Here is a 13,988-nt window from a genome sequence, read left to right as displayed (position 1 = left end):
ATAACTTTGGAAGTCATTTTCCTAATGCCTGCCCCCCAACCTAGCCTCGGGCCATCTACCATCAATGGCGCTACCCGGTGCCGAGCTTGCTGCCAACACTTCGCCGTAGGCAATTAGGCTTATCGAGCTGTGCCTGGTCTCCCCCTTGCCACTGGACCAAGACCTTGTTCAGCTAAGCCCGTGTGGTTGCCGGTGTGCAGTGGCCACCCCACGTTAAAAGAACTCACACACAGGCTCCGTCAGTATGAAGTTCGGGACCTGGAACATCAGGACCCTCATGGACAATCCCAACAGCAACAGGCCAGAACGCCGCACTGCCACAGTTGCTCAGGAACTCAGACGTTTTGACATTGACATCGCTGCCCTAAGCGAGACCCAGCGGGCAGGGGAAGGCCAGTTGAAGGAACATGGTGGAAGTTACACCTTCTTCTGGAAAGGGAAACCGGAGGCAGAACGTTGCCTTCATGGAGTCGGCTTTGCCGTCAAGAATGAGCTGGTCAACCGCCTCAAAGACTCCCCCTGTAGAGTTAACGAACGTCTCATGACTCTTCGTATCACCCTATCTCGGAACCAATGTGCCACAGTCATCAGAGTGTTCGCCCCTACACTCGATGCAATGGATGAGGCTAAAGAGGGTTTTTATTCCAACCTCGAGACATCCTTGTCCCGTGTCCCCACGGGCGACAAATTGATCCTCCTGGGTGATTTTAATGCCAGGGTCGGCAAAGACACAGCCCTCTGGGGAGGCGTGATTGGCAGAGAGTGGGTAGGGAAAGCCAACTCCAGTGGTACCCTACTCTTGACAAAATGTCTAGAACATGAGCTCCTCATCACCAACACCCTGTTCCGCCAGAGGGACAAATACAAGGCAACACCCTCGCTCCAAACACTGGCACTTGCTTGACTATGTCATCGTCCGAACCAGGGATCGCAAGGATGTGCGCATCAACCGTGCTATGACAGGAGCTGATGACTGCTGGACAGACCACCGCCTAATCCGATCCATCATCAACATTAACATTACCCCAAAGCAGAGGAGACAGCAGAAGCAATTCCACAAAAAAGTTAAAGCCGGAGCACTTAGAGACCCAGCTAAGAAAGCCCTTCACAGTCAGTGCCTCACAGCCAATCTGGTGTGCCTTGATGACGCTGAGATGCTGAATCCCCATAGCGCTTGCTCTGCCCTCCAGGCTCTATAACCAGTGCTTGCGATGAGACACTTGGTCACTCAACCGGAAAATACCAGGACTGGTTTGATGAAAATGATCAGGAGATCGAAGAACTAATAGATTGCAAGTGCAAAGCATTTCTGAGCCTCAAGCAACAGCCCAACTCGGGAGCTGCAAAACAATATCACAGACAGCTCAAGGCTCAGGTCCAACAAAAAACTCGGGACCTAAAGAACAGGTGGTGGATGGAGAAAGCACAGGAGATACAACAACTGGCCAACAGCCCCGATATGCGAGCATTCTTCACTGCAGTCAAGGCCACCTACGGTCCAAACTCCCAAGGCCCCACCCCACTCCTGGACAAGAACGGGGAAACACTCATCAAGGATACCGAGGCTGTCAGGGCCCGATGGAAGGAGCACTTTGAAGATCTCCTCAATCGAGATTCTGCCTTTGACTCGACCGTTCTCGATTCCATCCCGCAGCATGCGACTCGTAATCAACTCAGTGAAACTCCAACATTGCACGAGGTTGGCAAAGCCATAAAACAGCTTAAGAATAACAAGACTACAGGTGCGGATGGAATCCCTGCTGAGGCACTAAAATATGGCGGAGAGGCGCTGTTGGCGCGGATACATGACCTCATCTCTCTCATCTGGAGGGAGGAGAGCATGCTGGGAGATCTCAGAGATGCAGTGATTGTGACCATTTTTAAAAAGGGGGACAAGTCCGACTGCGGCAACTACAGGGGAATCTCCCCATCAGCCACTGGGAGAGTTGTCACTCGAATTCTCCTCAATCATCTTCTTCCTGTGACCGAGAAGCTCCTCCCGGAATCACAATGCGGATCTCATCCTCTATGGGGCACAACAGACATGATCTTTGCAGCTCGCCAGTCGCAGGAAAATACAGGGAGCAGCGCCAGCCCTTATACATGGCTTTTTTCAATCTTACAAAGGCCTTTGACACTGTCAACCATGAGGGTCTATGGAGCGTCCTCCTCCGTTTCGGATGTCCCCAAAAGTTTGTCAACATCCTTTACCTGCTTCACGACGACATGCAGGCTGTGATCCTTACCAACGGACCCATTACAGACACAATCCACGTCCGGACCGGGGTCAAACAGAGCTGCGTTATCGCTCCAACCCTCTTCTCAATCTTCCTCGCCGCCATGCTCCGCCTCACAATCAACAAGCTCCCCGCTGGAGTGGAACTAAACTACAGAACCAGTGGGAAGCTGTTTAACCTACGCCGCCTCCAGGCCAGGTCCAAGATCACCCCAACCTCTGTCGTTGAGCTGCAGTATGCGGACGATGCCTGCGCCTGTGCACATTCAGAGGCTGAACTCCAAGATATAGTCAATGTATTCATTGAGGCATATGAAAGCATGGGCCTTACGCTTAACATCCGTAAAACAAAGGTCCTCCATCAGCCTGTCCTCACCGCACAGCACTGCCCTCCAGTCCTCAAGATCTACGGCGCGGCCCTGGACAATGTGGACCATTTCCCATACCTTGGGAGCCTCTTATCAACAAAAGCAGACATTGATGTGGAGATTCATCATCGCCTCTAGTGCGCCAGTGCAGCCTTCGGCTGTCTGAGGAAAAGAGTGTTTGAAGACCAGGCCCTCAAATCTACCACCAAACTCATGGTCTACAGGGCTGTAGTAATACCCGCCTCCTGTATGGGTCTAAGGCATGGACGATGTATAGAAGGCACCTCAAGTCGCTGGAGATATATCACCTACGATGTCTCCGCAAGATCCTGCAAATCCCCTGGGAGGACAGACGCACCAACATCAGTGTTCTCGCCCAGGCTAACATCCCCAGTATTGAAGCACTGACCACACGCGATCAGCTTCGCTGGACAGGCCACATAGTACGCATGCCAGATACGAGACTCCCTAAGCAAATGCTTTATGCGGAGCTCCTTCATGGTAAACGAGCCAAAGGAGGACAGCGGAAACGTTATAAGGACACCCTCAAAGCCTCCCTGGTAAAGTGTGACATCACCACTGACACCTGGGAGACCCTGGCCGAAGACTGCCCAATGTGGAGTAAGTCCATCCGGGAGGGCGTTGAGCTCTTTGAGTCTCAACGCAAAGAGCATGAAGAGGCCAAGCGCAGGCAGCGGAAGGAGCGTGCGGCAATCCAGCCCCACCGACCCCTTCCCTTGACTAATGTCTGTCCCACCTGTAACAGGGTCTGTGGCTCTCGTATCGGACTGTTCAGCCATCAAAGAACTCACTCTGGGAGTGGAAGCAAGTCCTCCTCGATTCCGAGGGACTGCCTATGATGATGAGTGTTTTGGTGCCAGTAATTGCTGTGTTGCTGGTGTTACAAAGTATAACATAAAAAAATAGTGGTTAATGTGATATCGCTTCCCTGAAAAGGATACAGGTTGATTAAACACCATAGTAACCATGTAACTGGGCCACGGTATGTGAACTACGCACAAGTGATCAAAAACAAAATACTGCGGATGCTGGAAAACTGAAACAAAAACAAAAATGCTGGAAATACTCAGCAGGTCAGGCACCATCTGTGGAGAGAGAAACAGAGTTAACGGGAATTATAACGTGAAGCAAAATGTAAGCATGTCGAGAAACCGGCTCCAACATGCTGACTTCCGCCTTTTACTTGGGCGCATTGGGCTGGTCGTGTGTAATACCTTTGGGAGAGGTGAGTTAGCAATTTAAATATGGTAGACACTCAATTTTGGTGAAATTTCAAACCAGTTTCAAATTTAACTACGCATCCATGCGTTTCTTGGGTTTCCTGAAACTCGTCATTGAAACCAAGGCAAGAACACCACGGCAATTTCAAAAATAAATTTGTTCCTGGGATGTGGGTGTCACTGGCAAGGATAGTATTTATTTCCCATCTCTAATTGCCTTTGAGAAGGTGGTAGTGATTTATGTAGCACTCAAATCACTGACTCCACACGGTCTGGTGTTGTAGTAACTGCTGTGACCTTAGTCCTTTATTGTGTAACTCCAGAGTGCCTCTCAGGTGTGGTGGGCAGCCTTTTATACTCTGTCTTGCAGGTACTTTCAGGTCTCCCACCACAGCGCCCTCTGTGGCGCACCATTGTACTTATACATTTAATGTACCTGGACAATACATAACAGTCATGGTGGGCCACCTTCTTGAACCGCTGTAGTCGGCGTGGTGAAGGTGCTCCCACAGTGCTGTTAGGGAGGGCGTTCCAGGATTTTGACCCAGCGACGAAGGAACGGAGATATATTTCCAAGTCAGGATGGTGTGAGGCTTAGAGGGGAACTTGGAGATGATGGTGTTCCCATGCGCCTGCTGCCCTAGTCCTTCTAGGTGGTAGAGGTCACTGGTTTGGGAGGTATTGCTGAAGAAGCCTTGGCGAGTTGCTGCCGTGCATCTTGTAGGTGGTACACACTGCAGCCAAGGTGCGCCGGTGGTGGAGGGAGTGAATGTTGAAGGTGGTGGATGGGGTGCCAATCAAGTGGGCTGCTTTGTCCTGGATGGTGTCGAGCTTCTTGAGTGTTGTTGGAGCTGCACTCATCTAGGCAAATGGAGATTATTCCATCACACTCCTGACTTGTGCCTTGTAGATGGTGGAAAGGCTTTGGGGAGTCAGGAGGTGAAACACTCGCCACAGAATACCCAGCCTCTGACCTGCTCTTGTTGCCATAGTATTTATGTGGCTGGTCCAGTTAAGTTTCTGGTCAATGGTGACCCCCAGGATGTTGATTGTGGGGGATTCAGCGATGGTAATGCTGTTGAATATCAAGGGGAAATCGTAAGACACTCGCTCGTTGGAGATAGTCATTGCCTGGCACTTGTGTGGCGCGAATGTTACTTGCCACTTATCAGCCCAAGCCTGAATGTTGTCCAGGTCTTGCTGCATGCGGGCATGGACTGCTCCATTATCTGAGGAGTTGCAACTGGCACTGAACACTGTGCAGTCATCAGCGAACATCCCCACTTCTGACCTTATGATGGAGAGAAGGTGATTGATTAAACAGCTGAAGATGGTTGGGCCTAGGACACTGACCTGAGGAACTCCTGCAGCGATGCCCTAGGACTGTGATGATTGGCCTCCAGCCTTTGTGTTAGGTATGACTCCAGCCACTGGAGAGTTTTCCCCGATTCCCATTGACTTCAGTTTCACTAGGGCTCCTTGATGCCAAGTGTTGCCTTGATGTTGAGGGCAGTCACTCTCACCTCATCTCTGGAATTCAGCTCTTTTGTCCATGTTTAGACCAAGGCTGTAATGAGGTCTGGAGCTGAGTAGTCTGGCAGAACCAAAACTAGGCATCGGTGAGCAGGTTATTGATGAGTAAGTGCCGCTTGATAGCACTGTTGATGACACCTTCAATCACTTTGCTGATGATTGAGGTAATTAGCCAGATTGGATTTGTCCTGCTTTTTGTGGACACGACATACCTGGGCAGTTTTCCACAATGTCGGATAGATGCCAGTGTTGTAGCTGTACTGGAACAGCTTGGCTAGAGATGCAGCTAGTTCTGGAGCACAAGTCTTCAGCACAACAGCCGGGATGTTGTCAGGGCCTATATCCTTTGCTGTATCCAGTGCGCTCAGCCATTTCTTGACATCATGTGGAGTGAAGCCTAGCTTCTGTGATAGTGGGACCTCAGGAGGAGGCCAATATGGATCATCCACTCGCCACTTCTGGCTGAAGATGGTTGTAAACACTTCAGCTTTGTCTTTTGCACTGAGTACTAGGCTCCGCCATCATTGAGGATGGGGATGTTCATTGAGTCTCCTCCTCCCATAGTTGTTTAATGGTCCACCACCATTCATGATTGGATGTGGCAGGACTATAGAGCTTTAATCTGATCCATTGATTGTGGCATCACTTAGCCTTGTCTATAACATGCTGTTTCTGCTGCTTAGCATGCATGTAGTCCTGGGTTGCAGCTTCCCCAGGTTGGCACCTCATTTTTAGGTACACCTGATGCTGCTCCTGGCATGCTCTTCTACACTCCTCACTGGACCAAGGTTTGTCCCCTGGCTTGATGGTAATGGTAGAGTGGGGGATTTGCCGGGCCAGGAGATTAGATTGTGGTGGAATACAATTTTACTGCTGCTGATGTCTCACAGCGCCTCCTGGATGCCCAGTTTTGAACTGCTGGATCTGTTCTGAACCGATCGCAATTAGCATGGTGGTAGTGCCACACAACACGATGGAGGATGTCCTCAGTCTGAAGATGGGACTTTGTTTCCACAATGACTGTGCGCTGGTCACTGCTACCAATGCTGTCATGGACAGATACATCTGTGACCAGTAGATTGGTGAGGACAAGGTAGTAGGTTTTTCCCTCCTGTTGGTTCTCTCACCACCTGCCGCAGGCCCAATCTGGCAGCTGTATCCTGTGGAAATGTACTTTTAAAGTTGTATATACTGTTACATGTACCTTTTGCAATAAAACAAAATGGAGTCCCGATCCTCCTGGAAGCTTCTACAGCAAACAGTCTGTTTCTGCATAAACATGCTAACCTTGACTGAAATTGCTGATAGTTGATTATCTGAGAAAAGCAGGAGCCATCTGTATGAGTGAGGGAACCTTGAACAAACCCATCCAGCCGGAGGCTTAACCACGAGATAACAGAAAGAAATTTCCTGTTGAAATAAGTACCACCCATTGTACTCCCCTGTACTATCAATAGTCTGTTGCTATGCCAAACCTTAGAAGGATTAGATAAAGGTTGTAAAGATATGTAAAGACTCAAACAAGGATGTGGTAATAATTAACTGATTGGAGAATACTTTATCTGTTTTCGCTGACCGCAAGGGCAGAACCGATACACATGATGGAACCATAACTTGTTTGTTCTACTGTATAAAGATATTGTGAATCTGTACCACAGAGGAAGTCTCTGCTTAGCCTTTGACTAAACGGGACTCTCCCTTGCTGCAAGTAAAACTTCGTAAAGGAACATCTACCGGAGCTGATTGGGTCAGAGTCTGATTGAGAGTCGAGATTTCGACAGTTATTTCTTGGAGGTTCCACCGAGATCGCTTACTCTCTACTCTGTGAGTGAACAGATGCTGGCATAGTGCCTCTTCAGTGAAGGGCTTAACTGGTCAGAATAAGGTGAGTCTTTTGCTCACAAGGGGTCTCTTTACTGTTGAACCGCATATGTAATCTGTTGTCCACAGTGGAGGTACTGTGATCTACAAGACTCGAAATTTAAGATCTAAAGTTATTTTTGTAATGATTTCCTTTTCAGCTTGTAGGCAGAGGGATCTGATCCTGAAAATATCCGATCTTGAAACAGTCCGGGGATATTTTCATTGGTAAAAGGTAAGAAGAGCGCTATCGATCGATGATCCTTGTGTGATAGGATGATACAAGTCCCTAAAGGAAAGTTCCTTGTGTGATAGGCCTGCCTTAGAAGGGACAAGGTCCTTGTGTGATAGGATCATAAAGGGAATTTTATTAAGGTAAGTTAAGGACTCGGTCTGTAGTGGCATACATCGCAGACTGAGAATTGACTATTTGTTTAGATAGAGTTTAAGGCTATGATTTGTATACCCATGTGGATGTTAATTGTCCTAGTTGTCCTTGTTATACTCTTGTGTTCAGTACTTTTGTGCGACATTGCAATTAGAGAAACGGGAAGAGTCACGAGGGAAAATTGTGATTCGGAAAAACAAGGATTGATTGAGAAAAGAAACAGTAACTGATTGATCAACTATGGTTGGTTCATGTCAACATATCTCACACACCCAGACTGAGCCTGAATTAAGAGCCTTTTCAGGCCACGTGACGGCTAGGAGAAGTGGGCATAGAGAACTCGGTTGGCCGAAAGGATTGTGAGATCAGAAACTGTGAAAAATCTTAATCATCCAGAATAAGTGCTGGAGCAAGTAAAACACCACCAAAGGGCACACCAGCCTATTTTATCCTCCAGAATTGTGGTCAGTCTTCAATTGACCACCTAAAAATGGGGAAAATGGACTAAGGATGGAAACAGGTCATTTCCACCCGATGGTTCATTTAATTTAGAAAGAATAACATGTCTAGAGGAGTGCCTTATAGACAGAGACCCAGGCAGAAGAGGAAAAAAGAAAGTAAATTGGTCGGCGTTTGGAGATTGGAAAAGGGAAGCTGAGGAACGACATGAAAAGAGCCTAAGGGTTAGCAAGCAGTGTACTAAAGGGAGAAAGCAGGTGGATGAACGAATAGAGCAGGTGAATCGACCTAGACATGGTAAAAATCCATTTATTATGGTTGCTAAAGAAACAAAGGCACACCCGTCAAATGCCCCTAAGGGTTGGGAAAAAGATGAGGGTGAGGATTGGGACAAGAATTGGACTCCCTACGGCCGTTGACCATCGCCATATGTTGAACCCCAAGCCGATGCTCCAGGCCAACAGGGAGGAGGCGATCCTCAGGCCGGAACACAGGGAGACGGGCTCCCGAATGCTTCTCAAAATGGTGCGGCGGGAAGGGTGCCCGTCACTCCCAACAATGCAGGTGCGGCTGCAGGAGGAGTAGATAGAAACATAGAAACATAGAAACATAGAAAATAGATGCAGGAGTAGGCCATTCGGCCCTTCGAGTCTGCATCGACATTCAATGAGTTCATGGCTGAACATGCAACTTCAGTACCCCATTCCTGCATTCTCGCCATACCCCTTGATCCCCTAATAGTAAGGACTACATCTAACTCCTTTTTGAATATATTTAGTGAATTGGCTTCAACAACTTTCTGTGGTAGAGAATAACACAGGTTCACCACTCTCTGGGTGAAGAAGTTTCTCCTCATCTCGGTCCTAAATGGCTTACCCCTTATCCTTAGGCTGTGACCCCTGGTTCTGGACTTCCCCAACATTGGGAACATTCTTCCTGCATCTAACCTGTCTAAACCCGTCAGAATTTTAAACGTTTCTATGAGGTCCCCTCTCATTCTTCTGAACTCCAGTGAATACAAGACCAGTTGATCCAGTCTTTCTTGATATGTCAGTCTCGCCATCCCAGGAATCAGTCTGGTGAACCTTCGCTGCACTCCCTCAATAGAAAGAATGTCCTTCCTCAAGTTAAGAGACCAAAACTGTACACAATACTCCAGGTGTGGCCTCACCAAGGCCCTGTACAACTGTAGTAACACCTCCCTGCCCCTGTACTCAAATCCCCTCGCTATGAAGGCCAACATGCCATTTGCTTTCTCAACCGCCTGCTGTACCTGCATGCCAACCTTCAATGACTGATGTACCATGACACCCAGATCTCGTTGCACCTCCCCTTTTCCTAATCCGTCACCATTCAGATAATAGTCTGTCTCTCTGTTTTTACCACCAAAGTGGATAACCTCACATTTATCCACATTATACTTCATCTGCCATGCATTTGCCCACTCACCTAACCTATCCAAGTCACTCTGCAGCCTCATAGCATCCTCCTCACAGCTCACACTGCCACCCAACTTAGTGTCATCCACAAATTTGGAGATACTACATTTAATCCCCTCGTCTAAATCATTAATGTTACAAGGCGATCAATATCATGACGGCCCTGCAGGGAGTACGCAAAGTCATACTCGTGAACAAAGATCCAGTGCCCCAGAGTCGTCCCCACCAACTACGACCACTGCATTCCCATTAAGACTTTCCCCCAATCCAACTCCTGATGGAGCTCCAATTCCTATTTATCGACCATGGTCACCAAATGAGTTAAGAACAATTGTGGAAGGGTTGGCAGATCCTAAAACCAGTATTGAAAAGGCTATAGACCAATTGAAAGTGATCGTCTTGTGCCATGAACCCAGTATATTAGATGGTCAAATTTTGCTGAAAGCATGGTTAAAGGACACTAAATTTGCCGAATTTGAGACAAAATTCAAAGATTTTAAAACCCATCGAGAGGCTCCCAATGCAAATCCCGGCACGAAGCCAGAAGAGAGGTTCTGGGGGAGATGTTGGGAGGCCTTGCACCAAGTGTTCCCAAGGAAAATGAATTGGTCCAAAATTATGGAAACCACACAAGGAAAGGAGGAGCATGTTGAGGATTATGTTTAAAGAGTACGAGAGATCATGAACCAATGTTCAGGCATGAAAATAGAAAAATTAGAATCTCCCATGATTAGCGCCGTTGTAAATGGACTTCGAGATCCTGTCATGTATCTCACAATATTATATATAACTCTATCCTAACATGCTATACATGACTGTAATAAGATATGACCTGTAACCACCAGCATACCTTACCACCAGGGGTGCACTTGCAAGAGACAGGTATATAAGGACAGGTCTCAGGCAAGCGCAGCATTCCAGAGCTGTGAAATAAAGGTGCAAAGGCCTCGGAATGTCTCAGAACTGCGCGCCGTTCTTGGCCTACTCAATTACTTTGGGAACTTTATGCAGAACTTAAGCATGCTGCTGGAGCCTCTCCACGTGCTACTCAGGAAGGGGTGCGATTGGTTTTGGGGGGACACCCAGGAACGCGCCTTCAATAAGGCACGCAACCTTCTGTGTTCCAACAGTGTTTTGACTTTCTTTGACCCAGGTAAAAAGCTAGTTCTCACATGCGATGCGTCAACGTATGGGGTCGGGTGCGTTTTACAACATGTCAATAGTGCGGGCAAATTACAACCCATAGCTTATGCCTCCAGGTCACGTTCGCGGGCGGAGCGCGGGTACGGAATGGTAGAGAAGGAGGCGCTCGCGTGCGTGTACGGTGTCAAAAAGATGCACCAATACCTTTTCGGGGCCAAGTTCGCGTTAGAAACCGACCACAAGCCCCTCACGTCCCTCCTATACGAGAGCAAGGCAATAAACGCCATCGTCTCAGCGCGAATTCAACGGTGGGCACTCATGCTGGCGTCCTACGACTATACCATAAGGCACAGACCAGACACAGACAACTGTGCCGACATGCTCAGCAGGCTACCCCTGGCGACCACGGAAGGGTCTGACGAACAGGACTGTGAGATAGTCATGGCAATCAATGCCTTTGAGTCCACAGGTTCGCCCATGACGGCTCACCAAATCAGAGCCTGGACAGCCAGCGACCCCACGTTATCCTTAGTAAAAAGATGTGTCCTAACCGGTGGCTGGGTAGAGGCTCGCGATGCCTGCCCCGAGGAATTAAAACCCTGTCACAGGCGAATGCATGAGCTATCACTACAAGCAGACTGCCTGATGTGGGGCAGCCGAGTAGTCATGCCTCTGCGAGGCAGAGAGGCATTTGTCCGGGAGCGCCACCGCGAGCACACGGGGATCGTTCTCATGAAGGTCATAGCCAGATCCCACGTCTGGTGGCCTGGTATTGACGGGGACTTAGAGCTCTGCGTCCGAAGGTGCACCATTTGTGCCCAACTCAGCAATGCCCCAGGGAGGCGCCACTGAGCCCCTGGCCCTGGCCTACCAAACCATGGTCGCGGGTGCGCGTAGACTATGTGGGCCCATTCATGGGCAAAATGTTCCTCGTAGTTGTAGATGCATTTTCATAGTGGATCGAATGCACCATTTTAAACTCGAGCACAACCTCCACCACTGTGGAGAGCCTCTCAACCATGTTTGCAACGCACGGAATCCCTAACATATTGGTCAGTGACAATGGTCCGTGCTTCACCAGCGCAGAATTCCAAGACTTTATAATTGACCACGGCATAAATCACGTCAAGACGGCACCGTTAAAGCCGGCCTCAAACGGCCGGGTGGAGAGAGCAGTGCAAATCATTAAACAAGGCATGCTTAAAATCCAAGGTCCCACACTGCAGGGTCGCCTGTCGCGACTGCTGCTGGCATACAGATCTCGTCCGCACTCATTGACTGGGATCCCCTCCCGTGCAACTGTTGATGAAAAGGACTTTAAAAACAAGGCTCTCATTAATCCTCCAAGACATGCATGAATACATTGAGGCAAAGCGCCGTAAACTGACTGAGTACCATGACAGAAATTCGAGGGGGTGATGGAATGAGATAGGGGACGAAGTGTTTGTACTAAACTATGGCAGGGGTCCCAAATGGCTTGCAGGGACAGTAACAGGCAAGGAAGGAAACAGGCTACTGGTAGTACAAATGGACAATGGCAAAACCTGCCGGAGGCATGTAGACCAAGTCAAAAGCAGATTTACCAACAACACTGCGGAACCAGAGGCAGACTACAATGTGGAACTCGGACCACACCTGGTGGACAGACAGAGGGAACAACCTGAGGAAAGGGCAATCCCAACAGACAGCCCAGGCGAGTCAACAACAATCACACCAATCGAAACAGACAGCCCAGGCGAGATACCAGCAACCACACTCAAAGAAAAACAGACACCAAGGCAAACAACTGAACCACAACTCAGACGCTCCACGCGAGAGCGTAGACCACCTGAGAGACTAAACCTATAAAGACAATAAGACCTTGGGGGAGGGTGATGTCATGTATCTCACATTATTATATATAACTGTATCCTAACATGCTATACATGATTGTAATAAGATATGACCTGTAACCACCAGCATACCTTACCACCGGGGGTGCACTTGCAAGAGACAGGTATATAAGGACAGGTCTCAGGCAAGTGCAGCATTCCAGAGCTGTGAAATAAAGGTGCAGGTCCAGAGTGACCTTGACTTCACTACATGCCTCGTGTGAATCTGTACTGAGGGGACAGGACTTTACAGATCCCTTTAAATTAGTTTATCTCGGATGGCGACAGTAAACGCTATCCAAGGTTGTATCTATGTTAAAAGACATACAAGATTGAAATAGAGAATCTAAAAGCAAGGTCACCATGTTTATGGAACAAGCAGCTCCAACAACACCCGCCCCAGCGACACCTTCCTACTGCCCTCCACAGGGTAGAGGAAGAGGACGAGGCAGAGGAAGAAATTTTAGGGGAAGAGGGGGAGTAGGTGTAGGGCGAGGACAATATAGCACCTGTTACAATTATGGTCAGATTGGACACTGGGCTAAAAATTGCCCGTCAAAACAGCAACAACCAAATTATGATTGGACTCAACAGGCAGGTAATAGAGCACCTCCTCCCCCTCCAGGATCCAACCCGTACGCGACCCAAATCCAGGTACATGCTAGACCTCAGACTAATTTCCATGTTCAAAATCCATTTCGACCACAGAATCAAAAGCAATTCGGTCAACGATCAGATTATCCGTATAATGACCAATGACGCCCCATCCCAGATCCAAGCGCTACAAGTAAACAGCTACCCATCGTTTCATTAATTGCCATAGGAGAACCTGAAGTAAAAATATGAATACAAGGAAAGGATATTCCATTCCTAGTGGATACTAATGCCACCTATTCGGACCTTTCGAGGGAAGATACACAGGGAATTCCCACTTCCACTGATCAAACCTCAGTGACTGGACTATCTGGACACACTCATCAAATGTTTTTCTCCAACCCTATTAATGTACAATTAGAAGATTATGAAGATAGTCATTCATTCCTACTTTCTAATGAAATTCCAGTAAATCTGTGTGGAGGTGACCTATTATGCAAAATGAATGCCACTATCCTCTGTTCTCCAACCGGTATGGAAGTTCGAGTCCCCATAGATAAATGTGGTGCATACCCATTACTTCAAGCCACAACACCCATATTGTATGCCTGGAAAAGTTTGGGCCCTACACTAAGCAAAATCCTATCCTATTTGGTTGGTTCATATTGATGTGTGACAAGGTTAATCACAGACTACCTCAAATCTCAAAACTTGGGAAATTGGCACGAAACGTTACTGTTCAGCGTATTATGACAAAACTGGGTCAGACGCTACAACACAAATCTTTTATCAACCATTCCTGCACCGTAAATATCGATTGATGATCGAACAAATTTCTATTGGACCTGAAGGAATA

At 48.1% G+C, this 13,988-nt stretch overlaps 1 protein-coding gene across 1 annotated transcript in view; it reads left to right on the top strand.

Moving 5' to 3' along the window:
* The first annotated feature begins 244 nt into the window (after positions 1 to 244).
* Positions 245 to 13,988, top strand: part of LOC139266126 (proline-rich protein 36-like) — a 70,018-nt gene continuing 56,274 nt past the window's right edge. The window contains exons 1-2 of the mRNA XM_070883973.1: positions 245 to 521; positions 7,329 to 7,333. Of these exons, the coding sequence (XP_070740074.1) occupies positions 245 to 521; positions 7,329 to 7,333 (282 nt within the window). The remainder of the gene's footprint in view (positions 522 to 7,328; positions 7,334 to 13,988) is intronic.

Source organism: Pristiophorus japonicus, chromosome 6 (assembly GCF_044704955.1).
Source record: "Pristiophorus japonicus isolate sPriJap1 chromosome 6, sPriJap1.hap1, whole genome shotgun sequence".
In the NCBI taxonomy this organism is placed as follows: Eukaryota; Metazoa; Chordata; class Chondrichthyes; family Pristiophoridae; genus Pristiophorus; species Pristiophorus japonicus.
This window is presented reverse-complemented; position numbering and strand designations above follow the sequence as displayed.